Source organism: Eulemur rufifrons, chromosome 11 (genome assembly GCF_041146395.1).
Source record: "Eulemur rufifrons isolate Redbay chromosome 11, OSU_ERuf_1, whole genome shotgun sequence".
Lineage (NCBI taxonomy): Eukaryota > Metazoa > Chordata > Mammalia > Primates > Lemuridae > Eulemur > Eulemur rufifrons.
Window position 1 is genome coordinate 11,266,285 of NC_090993.1, and position 12,131 is coordinate 11,278,415.

The 12,131-nt window shown below is 38.3% G+C and overlaps 1 protein-coding gene across 1 annotated transcript in view; it reads left to right on the forward strand.

The window, feature by feature from the left end:
• Positions 1-12,131, forward strand: part of RYR2 (ryanodine receptor 2) — a 467,985-nt gene that overhangs the window by 334,649 nt on the left and 121,205 nt on the right. Inside the window, exons 61-63 of the mRNA XM_069484586.1 lie at positions 646-710; positions 3,124-3,245; positions 10,100-10,149. Of these exons, the coding sequence (XP_069340687.1) occupies positions 646-710; positions 3,124-3,245; positions 10,100-10,149 (237 nt within the window). The remainder of the gene's footprint in view (positions 1-645; positions 711-3,123; positions 3,246-10,099; positions 10,150-12,131) is intronic.

Consider the following 12,131-nt stretch of genomic DNA (forward strand, 5'->3'; position numbering starts at 1 on the left):
AAAACCATGGGGGAAGACTTGGGTGTTTTTGCTTTGCTTATGGAAATTATCTTTTGACATAGGTCAGAACTTCTTTATTCTTTAGCAGAATGCTAATTTCCCAACTTAGTATTAAAATTGTTACCTTCCTCCTCATTGCAGACTCTGACTTCCTGCAGATTTTGACTTTGTATATTAAAATTGGAAGCTTTAACTTTCAGTTACACCAAGAGATAACCATCTTTATTAGAGGCCAGGGTTAAAGTCTAAGCAATTATGTGGACTCGATTTATACTCATTTTCCTCTCCCCAGTGAGCTTCCTTTCCTAAAGGCTAATGACGGCCTGGGAGTTTTACTTTATTCTATTCCATTTTCCCTCCTACCTGTGAGTAAGATCTCAAAACCACACAAGTGTTTGTGCTCCTAACCATGAATATGGGCTGTCTGTCCTTAATGGCATTTTTGTTTGCATTTGTGTATTTTTTTAAAAAATCCTTTTTTTAAATTACACTGTTGAAGTTAGCCTTTGTAATTTTGGTTGGCTTTTTGTATTCAGCTTAGTGGGATAAGACATTTAGCAATGCCTTTTAAACTTTGCATTTTGGGTGAATATTCTTCTAGTGCTTGAAGTGCAACATGTACCTAAAAACTCTTCATATCTACAGATGGTGGCAGCAGAGGCAAAGGAGAACATTTCCCTTATGAGCAAGAAATCAAGTTCTTTGCAAAAGTACAGTATACAATCCATCTTGTTTTTGCTTCAGTATGTTTGCTTACAAAATATACTCATTAGCTTGTTGCCCCGTTTCAGAATGTACTTGTCTACAAATGTGAATTTTACTACAAGTGAATATTCCGTGGCATGAAAATAACTGCATGAATCATGCTCCCAGCACACGTGGTCATACTTTAACTTGCTCTGATTTCCCTACTGTCGTCCTCAAATGACTTCATTCTATCAGGGGTTTAATTCAAGCTGGCATGTTGTCTTTATCATATGATGCAGAAGAAAAATCTTTCTTAACATTTGAATATTGTTATGACTTTAATTTTTAGATGAGTATTTCTTTTATAATTAGGAAATGCAGTAGTTAATTTATAAATGGGTACATTTCAAGAAGCGTTAGTATAGGATCTTTATTGTAAGACCTTAGTCCTACCCGTTTTATAGAGGTTCAGAGAGGATAAATTGTTCATATATGCAATATATCCCATTGCTGTTATCCATTCCATTTCATAAGGATTTATCAAGAATTTGCTGTATTACTAGAAATTCATCACTTCCTTTTGGCCAAAAAGGGAAGGGGATGAAGAGTTAAAAGTCTCCGTATTGGTTTAATTCACTTTCTCAGTATTTATGTGGTGCCTAGTCTGTGTCAGGCATTAGGCAGTGGCCTGGCGGTTGTCATGAAGACACAATGCCCTTGGGTAAGCTTTCCTGTTTACCACGCCTTGTAGTTACCCTGAAGACCTAACTATGGCTCTCCATTTCCTTTCAAAGTGCCTCCATTCAGTAGTTATTACAGATATTTGCTACAAATGCATCTTCATATGGATTCTAAAATAGCATGCTTTTTGATTGATTGCTATTTGGCTTCTAGTATGTTTTCGGAATGATGTCCTTTACTGGAAAGGAGGTTTCTCTTGTCTTTTCTTTCTACTGACTATAGCACTCAGAGTCTGTTCCAAACATGTGAAGATCTGAAGTTTGTCCTGGGGTGTGCATTGTTAGCCATAGGTAGATAGAGAGAGATATGTCTATATGTCTCTCCAGTGTCTACTAGATTGTAATCTGCCTTGGTAGCCACTTATCAGAGGGCTGTATTCATGGCCTCTCATCATACCTTTAAAATACAGTCTGTTGCCTGTATACTCAGCACCCGTAGTGATTTTGTTTACAGATGCTTAATGTGACTTAATTTCTACTAAGTCTATCTTCATTGATTCACCATATTAATTGAGTGCCTACTATGTGCTAATCACTAAATTCAGGCAATGTCACAACTTTCAAGGAAGATCAATAAAAATTTGTGTATTCCTCCATAATATATAACTGTGCTATCCCATGTGGTAGGAAAAAAAAGTATATTTAGATAGACTTGAGTTTGAATATGGGCAATGCCAATTATTAGTATTTTTTTCATTTATTCATCCAACACATATTTATCCAGTGCTTACTATGGGCCCCACACAGCCCTCGGCACTGGGGATTGAGTGGTTAAGAAAACAGACCAATGAGCAGTTCTAGAGGCCAGGAAAGGGTTACAATGAGAAACAAAGCCAGCAATGTTTCTTGCTTCCGTGTACCCTGTAGACTCCTCGGGAGAGGGACTTTAGTCCAAAATCACACACACAAAACGTGAAATTTTAAATGATGTTCTAGGAGCAGAGAATATGGGCTTTTATTTAGCAAAGGCTTATCTGATGAAGTGCCGCTGAGCTGAGGTCTGCAGGAGCAGTGAAGTGAATAGATTATGGAGCGTGGAAGAGCATTTCAGACAGAGGGAATGGCAGGTGCAAAGACACGTGGCGTGAGTGGACAGAGTAAGGAAAAGGAATGCGCCTGAGGCCAGCAGGACTGGCACGGAAGTGGGCGGTGGGCTTTGAGAAAGGCCAGGTGAAAAGAACATTGCGTAGGCAAGTAAGTTGCAACATGACTTTGAGTAAGTCACTCACTGTCTGTGTCTCCATTTAATACCTGTAGAGCAGCAGTGATGGCATCCACAGGACAGAGTAGTTGCTACAAATGAAATGACACCATGTCAATTGCAATCCTCACACATAGTAGAGACTCAATAGAATACAGTCATCATGGGTGACTTTTTGGGCCTGTTGGGCACCGAACTATAAAATATGAAAATATTGAAAATATTTTATTTTGAGAATAATTCCAAATTGTTGAAAATTTGCTCTGTTCCCCATAATCACATCCCACCACGTTTGTCTCCCCCCAGCCCCTCAGCCGCAGGCTGGAGACGTTAGAGTGCGATGTAAGTGAGGTGTGCCCTGACGTGCTGCTGGCCGCGTGGATGTCAGGGAACTGTCGCATGGGAACAGAACTCTGACTGCTCCGCAGCCCCAGCGCCCGCGCATCCTCCACAAGGTTCCACTGCGTAGATCTGTTTTCTTTTCCTTTCTTTCAGGTCGTTCTTCCTTTAATTGATCAGTATTTCAAAAACCATCGTTTATACTTCTTATCTGCAGCAAGCAGACCTCTCTGCTCTGGAGGACACGCATCAAACAAAGAGAAAGAAATGGTGACTAGGTAAACAGCTATAAAAATGAAACCTGTTGTTTGACTTACGAGTATACGCGTTTGCAAAGAGAACCTTGGAGTGGGAACACGTGGAGAGTGTCCTCCCATCTTCCCTGGTCCCTGTCCTCTCAGAATCCAACACCAGAGGAGCACGGTTCCTGCCAGCTGAGATAGTGTTCTAGGCATGGAGTTTGTTTATATCTTGCTGCTAAACGTAATGCTGAGTAGAAAGGAATAAAATACCCGATACAGAATTGACAGGCAGGGACTGGAGATGCATCGCCTATTAGTATTTGTGATAAATGGTACTTTCAACAGGAGTTTCTTTAACATTTATGCAAATCTAATATTTTTGCCAGCCTTTATTTTTCAGGAAGGCAGAATCCCATTTACACAAATTTAATTTAATTTAAAAAGTAACGACCGATCTTGGAAGAAAATGAAGTCAAAATACATACTTTCTGAATATTTCTCCTCATGCCACTCAAGCCAGCATCTTAGCAATGTCTTCTCATTTCTTTTTTACACCTAAGTATTCTTTGTCAATCTATTTATGATTCTGTTGGGAATTTCAAGTCTTCTTCCTCAAAATTCTGCTAGAACTTAGTATACATGAGAATCAGTCACTGAGCGAATCTGCTTCTGTATTATTACATTGCTCAAAAGTCCATGCCAAGATTTTTAGTTTGTATCTGACCAAAATTTCTATAAAAGTGAGTAAACTGCATAAAGTAGAACACTGAGGTTTTCCTTGGACTTGGCTTTAATGCTGCGCTCGATGGCGGTACAGCAATAGTACCCAGCTATGGGACAGAGTGAAATGAGACTGAACACAGACTGTCACCAGAGGGTGGAGAAGAAATAAGATTTCTGCATCGCATAACATTGGGAATGCAACTAAAAGGGAATTTTCAGCTTATCTGTTTAATTTACTGTCTGTTTTCCCAACTAGTAAGTGACCAGTCACGTGATACAGGATTGCAACAGCATAAAAAGTGTCCTCAGACCTCATCAGATAGTAATTTTCCCACGAAGTTGATAAAAGTGATGATAGTTAAAATAGCAGAGGGAATCCTTCCCGGGGACACACCTCGTTTCCATGAATTGGCACCAGCTGGGGAGAAGCAATGCAGTGTTACTTTCCAAAGTGTGAATTTTCGCCCCTTCCCCTGTTGGCGTGGCTTCCCCTGCTGCCTTCCCCAGGCAGGAGAGTGGCTGGTCCCTCGCCATGTCATCAACATTCTCACCCCACTCTTTGGACCAGCGTCCTCCTGTGGATTGTGAGTGCAGCGCCAGAGCTAGACAGCCCTGAGCACCGGGCTACTCCTAATCATCATGCAGCTGAGAACTCTCCTAAGTCTCCTCCTCCTCCCTGGGTCCTGTTAGCCTTTTGTAACAGAAACTCTGGGAACAGAGGGTGTTGTAAGTTTAGATGTCACTTGATTACATAAATCAAGAGATAATATCATCAGAGAAAACAGAGAAAATACGAGTAAGTTGATACAAATTCTGCTTTTTTCCTCCTCTCCTGTCTCATGTTTTATTATAGCCATTCAATTTTAGCCTTGCTCTCAGAACTATTAACTGACCACAAAATACGCATATATCAACACATCAAGTTGCGTTTCTTAAATATATATAATTTTTATTTGTTAATTAGACTTCTGTATAGCTAGAAAAAATTCATGGAACTAGGCACCAAAAAAAAAAAAAAAAAGAGCCTATTTGGCTTTACAAGAGTCTATAACCCTCAGAGAATAAATCAGAAGAACATTATTACTATTCTGTCCTAGCCTCGGTTGATGTGGCTTTGTGGCCCTAGACTAACCCTCTCTAATGACGCTGCACTAGAATGTTTTTAGTTACAGTCATGTGCCGTATAACTACGTTTCAGTCAGTGATGGACCACATATACAACAATGGTCCCATAAGATTATAATACCATATTTTGACTACACCTTTTAGATACGTTTAGATGTGCAAATACTTACCATTGTGTTACGATTGCCTACAGTGTGCAGTACAGTAATATGCTGTCCGGGTTTGTAGCCAAGCGGCAATAGGCTATACCATACGTACAGCTTAGGTGGGTAGTAGGCTATACCATCTTGGTTTGTGTAAATACACTCTGTGATGTTCTCACAATGACGAAATTGCCTAAGGACACATTTCACAAACCATATCCCTGTCGTTAAGCGGTGCATGGCTGTATTTTATCTTTAGTTTTTCTTTGCCTAGTGGAAAAAGGCTGGTAAATTTTACTTCTCCCATTAGTATTTCCAAAAAGAAGCATGTGCTATTTAAAATTCCAACATCTAGAAAATAGGATGCACAATAGAAGTAACTTATTTTTATTACAGGATGTTAGTGCCAAACACAGGTAGAATTTAACCTCAGAAGAAAATTTCATAGATGAAAAAATGAATATGAAAATAAATTATGGTACAGGTATATATAAAATGCTGTGCAGTTATTAAAGTTATGAGTATGAATATCTAATAGCTTAGGAAAATGATCATGATAAAATATAAAATGTATGTTTAAATAATATTAGCTCACCTTTTTAAAAAAACTAAATTTGTATGTATATAAAAATACTGGTAAGAAATAAACTTAATTTTAACAGGTTTTTTTCCGATCAGGTAGTGTATAGTAAATTTTTTCTTACTATTTTCATGTATTTTCCAAATGCTTAAAATAAAAAGGTCTTACTTTTGTAATCATACAAATATATTTTAAAGCAACCAATAGTACCATCGCAGTAGCAAAAAAAAAACAAGCTAATTTCTGTGGCATGTTGAAATGGAATCACTGAAATTTATAAGGGATTTCTTATCACTGGAGTTAAATATTACTTCAGTGAATACTGTGGGTAAAAACAAAAAAAAAAAGATAAAATCTGATAAAATAAGTAAAAAACTGGCCCTACTACTATGAAAAAAATAAGCATATCTTCATCCACGTGATAAATACTACGATGATGGTTTTAATTTGTATTTAACTGATTTGAGTAACAATAGTCGTGTGGGTCTAAGTTAACTTACGTTGAAAACTGATATTTCCATGAGCTATTTAGGTGCTTCCTGCCACTAGAAATTCTGTATCGAGCATCGACTGTGTCTAAAGTCAGTGCTGTCTGGACCCTACCTTGCAGTAGCTAAGGACATGAATATGAATGTAGCCCTCACAGAAGGAAGCCGAGCAGTGCTGTGGGATTCAAAGTAAAATCAGACCACATTAGATGGACATGGAGGGGCTAGAGATTTATGGACGTTATGTCATTCCAAGCTGATCTTCAAGAATTTGTAAGTCAGAGATTAAAAAAGGGGAATATTTCCTAAATATAAATAACCACATAAATAAAGTGGAGAAGCTAGTAATCTAGGGGACGTATGGATTATATATTGTAATGGATATTAACTGCCAGAATAAGGAATTATCTTTATTCTTTTAAAAATTTTAAAAGCTATTTATTTTTACTTAATTCATTAGCGTTAAGAAGCCATTGAAGCTTTTTAAGTAAGAGAATGTTCTAGAACTGCCCTTTGGGAGGGGCAATCTGGCAGCAGAGGTAGTACTGATACGAGCAGGGGAGCTGGGAGGCCCCCGGCAGGTGTGCTGAACCTGCAACGGCAACCCAGGCTGTTGTGACAGATGTGCCACCTCAGACAGGTGGCGCTGCCCACGGTTCGTTCAGCCGATGTTTGTGAACGCTGACGATGTGCGTAGCATGCTCTGCAAGGTCTGAGGACAAACACACACGTACAGATACACAGTCCCTAGCTTGAATGAACTGAGAAGTACAGCTGAGTTGACACGTACATAGGGAGCTAACTCCACAAGAAGTTGTGATGAGTGTCAGTGGAGACATTAGAGAGTGTTGGGGATATTTCTAGAAGGGATGTGAATGTAAGAGCCGGATGTGGGAAACACAGAAGAGAGAAAGTCCACGTGACTTGGTGATGACAAACAGAAGGTGTCCAACATGGTGGTGAAGTTTCAACTCTAGGCAGTTAGAACATCGTTGGTGCCACTAACAAAAGCAGCAGATTTCGGAAAGAGAACTATTTTCTAGAGGAAGAAGTTAATTTGGGCCAGGTAGTTACTGAAGTGTAAATATTGGCAAGTCATTTAGGTGGACAAATCCAGCAGACAGTTGGAAATACGAGTATCTGGGGCTGATGGAGAGAACGGAGCAAGAAATAACGTATTTGGGGATGATCTCTACACAGGTAATGCTCAAAGCTCTGACAATAGATGCAACTGAAGGAGAGTGGAGAGAGAAGCAAAAACTTCTGAATACTGACGTTTGGAGAATTATTACATTTGGAGGGTTTTCCGAAGTGGGTCTTTGAAGAACAGGGTCAATGATTAATTAGAAAGGGAAAAAGTATTGCTATGAAACAAAATCCAAGGGGCTTAAGAGTCTCAAAGATCTAAGTAGTCAACAATGCCAAATACTGTAAAGAGCTGTCCAGGAAGTCGACTGAAAACAAAGAGGTTATTAGGGGCACTGGTTAGGGGCATTGGTGAACTCCAAGGGATTGTCTCAGTCCAGGGCAATGAATAAATGGTGAAAAAAGAGAGATGCATTATAAATTCAGAAGAACATTGGTAATGACACGAAGCAGAGAAAGTAGACAATGGCATCATGGAAAATATTTTTTAGAGAAAGTATAGGCCAAAGTTTATAATAATCAAACCTTATATTCTGTATGGGAGCTATCCTCTGAAAGTGGATTGCGCAGGAGAGGAAAGAGATATGATTCATCTTTTTGGAGGGCGTAGCCATCTGTAATATATACCTATATTTCTCTCTGGTGGAACACGTGGTTAGGAAGCAGTGGAGATAGTAAAGAAGTCATTTTCTCTGTCACATTATCAGACATTAAACATAAACTGTTGGAATGGGATACAGAGCTGTTCTATTTCCCATCCTAGCAAAACATCCTAGGTCTGGATTAAGTGGGTTCAGAAATTATCCTAGCATTACAAATTCATCACCATCAAGAATACCTCAGAACGTTTCACCCTGGATACTGGAGAGGAATAGGTTAAAGATATCACTTAAAATAGACTGGAGTACAGGGATCCGAATTGTATGTCATTCTAAACATAATCCCTGTCTTTTGAAAAAGACCCTTGTTGAGGTAACATGCACAGCTGTCAACCCTAAAACTCAGTAGATGAGGCCACCTGGAATAAATTGTTCATGTTTTATTTAAAAAATATTTATATATGTATGTCTAATCATACATCTAACAGCTATTTGAATAGATCATTGCTTTCAAATCTTTTCACTCTGATGAGATATTTCCCCAAACCCTCAGATTCACTCAGACATTTGTGGATGAGCATTTTCTTGGAAAAGCTACAAAATGCCCTATGTAATTAATTGCCATCCATAAATTAATCCACATTGTTCCAGAAGTGAGGTATGATGGCCCAAACTTACTATGTAAGAGATCAGCCTCACAAACGTGACGCTCTCTGTCCACTTTCCTTCTGTCCTTCCACAGATCATTCGCCTTCATTTATTCCGTAGCTGGTGTGTATCTCTGGTCTTGGTGAGCTGTGCATCTGAGGCCTGCTGGTACTGGGAGAGCTTTGCAAGAGAGCGTAGGCAGTGAGGGTGTAGCGTTCTCGTTACTGGGAAAGTCAAGCTGAGTATGGGTGTTGCTATGCAAAAGGGTCTTTAAGGTTATATTTTGGCAAGTCATGGGTATGCAGAACCTGTGCTCTCTGTGAGCTCAGAAGAGTGTGAGATGTCAAAATTGCCTTAGATATAATCTGGGAGGTTAAGTACAATGGCAGCAATTTGCAAATGGCTGGGAGAAGACCTCTTCTAGCTTGGGCTGGGAGTGGTACCAGAGTGCTGGGTGTCACAAAGCCTTCTTGGAGTAAATATATCCTGAGCTGGGTCCTGAGGGATGGCTGGAAGGCAGTGCAGCCTGGAAGGGAGGAAGGGTAGTTTTGAACAAAGGGACCTGCCAGGAATGCACCTGACTGAGGCTTGGTGAAAAGACAGGGCAATAGCAGGGATCTCCCAGGTTCTGGGGCCCAATCTGAGAGTTAGTGGGTCACAGGGCTGCCATGCTGAATGCTGAATGCAGCAACCATTGTTTGGCATCTCCTATTGCCAATGGCCATGAAAGACACAAAGACCCAGGAACTTGCTCTAGAGGAGTTAAGAGATATGCTCAATTTATCATTAGGATTAAGAGTCTTGTAAGTTATCACATCTGTAATGTTGTCCTCTGAGTGATTATCAGTTCAAATTTCATTCCTACTTCCCTGTGTTTAACTTGACAGGATGTTTGGTTTCTATTTAAGGGATGTGATCAAGGTTGGGGAAGAAAGAAATTTCAAATAATAAAACATACTAGAACTTAAAGGTACATTTAATGCCCAGAGCACCATACTTCTGTTGTTAAATAATGTCCATGACTTTTCAAAAAAACCTAGAATTTCAGTGGTACATTTGGGCAAATAAAATTAAATTTTTTCCTTGTGGTTTTTCAGTAGTTATATTCTTAATGGGGTTCATATAGATTGCTTTTATATTAATTAGCTTTGCTTTCAAATTTTTTTCGTTTTAGTTTCTTATAATATGTGCTTTTTTAACCATATTTGTTAAAGATATGCACTCAAAGACTCTTTCTTTAATACCTTTACTCCACATTCTGCTCAGAGAATTGATTCTTTCTGCGTGACATCATGTTGCTTTTTTCCGGCTCATATATCAGCTGTTTTTTTTTTTCTTTTTTCTTCTCCTTTTTTTTTTATTTTTTTAATTTTCTCCCTGTCTTTTCTACCTTCCCTTCCCCCTTCCCTTTTCTCTTTTGTTTTTCTTTTGTCTTCAGCCTATTCTGCAAACTTGGAGTTCTTGTCAGGCATAGGATTTCACTATTTGGTAAGGAGACCCTTGAAAACAATACCAGCATGGCCATCACTTGGTTTTCTTTGCCATTTTTGCACTGTGTTGTGTGCTGCTATGTTGCATGAATGCATGTCTGCATGGCTGCATGCATGGTTGTCATAGGCCAAGATAAGGTCCTCAAGGTTGTTTATATACAGCACTGTCTGCGGTGAAATTGGGGACTGTGTCTTTTTCATGCTAGTCCAAAGTATAACTGAAAATGAAACGATTGTATTATTAAAGAGCAAATGAATGAAAATGGCAAGTTCTGCCATATTTTATTTCAGGGCTAAAACAAAACCGGGCCCTTGGATTTGTGTTTTGGTTATCTGTGATAGATTAAATAATGAGCTGTTATAAATCAAAATTTTAAACTGCACTTATGTTTGTTTTTTTTTTTTTTTAATGCTCTTGACTACAGATTTGCATGTCTACTGCATTCCAAACTTGGGAGCTTCATAGTCAAGACACTGACGCCAAGGAGCTTCGGAGCTTCACTTGGCAGAAGTGGCTGGCTTTTCTAGCACCACTCACCCCAGAGTCAGTTTCTGTTTGTTTCTGAGAATTCACATAGCTGAAGTCCATGTTCCTGAGCACCTGCTTCCGGACAGCCATGCAGGGTGGGCACTCACTTTCCACACACTTTCCCTGCCGTGGGGCGTTAGGACTCCATAGCAGCTGCTAGAATTTGTGTTTTGCACTTTCCTGTGTCTGATTTTATAAACTGCCAAAGCAAATTTGAGCCCTTTGCTGTATTTGAGACAGTGTTGGGGTAATTTTAGTAATAAAACATTAAGTGCATTGGTATAGATGTTAGAGTTCAATTCCATTTCCAGGAAAACCTAAAGATTAAATAAAAGTTCAGTCATTTCTACAAAGCCACAGTACATAAACTGAGACATAAGTTTCTGGATGTAATTAGTTAATTCTGTGTTTGGTTTCTAGTACTATTATATCTAATATTTGACACTCTTAAATTTAGTAATTAAAATTTATATTTCATATAAATTAACCTGAGTTTTTACAGTAGTGTTTCAGTTATTTAAAATCAATGGAGCAATTATCTTCAGAATAATTTCCAGTTGTCTGACTTTCATTTAACTTCTCTTCAACAGAGAAAAATTTTTATGAAAATTGTTCAGACAGGATTTTTATGTACTCTTTAATCTTCTCAGAATAACAGTGGATACAAATATTCTCCGTTTATCTTCAGAGAGTAATATCTCTGAATATATATAGCATTGATGGGGGCTTACTTCTCAGCTGCAGTTTTTGCATTCTTATTAATAATAATATTTCTAACTTCCTACTTAATATGTATTCTTGTTTTCCTGTATTACTATAATTGCCTTTTAAAAAATGTTTGAATTATTTCGTGTATACAGTGAAGTACACAAATCTTAAAAACAACTCGATGCAATTTTATATACACATATATCCAGTTAATTATTGCTCAGGTCAAGATAAGTATGTTCCACATCCTAGAAGCTTCCCTTGTGCTGTTTTCCAAATTACAACCATCTCCAAAGGAACCACATATAGACTTCAAGTCCGTGGATTAATTTCTCCTGTTCTTGAACTTTCATTTTTCCTTTTGAATATATCATTTAAGTTTGGTAATTGAAGAAAAATGTGTAATATAGTTTGTTGTACCTGTTGGGGAAGAAAGACTAGACTTTAACGTTCATTCCATCTCTCTGTGATCCTAGTATTCGACTTAAGTGTTGTGTTTTAAATCTCTTGGTCTTTAAATACTTTTATTTTTAATGAGAATTGGAGACCTACTATGTGTTTTTACCTCAAAAGCAGATTTTTGCACATTCTTCATATTATTAAAAGTGTCTGTTGTTATTGCTTCAGTTTGCTTTGGCATTTGCCTGTAAAATATAAATTTCACAGAGCCTTTATTAATCAAGCATACTCTGATATAGACTTGCCAAATTATTAGAAGCTTTAAATTTTAAGCATTTTAAGTT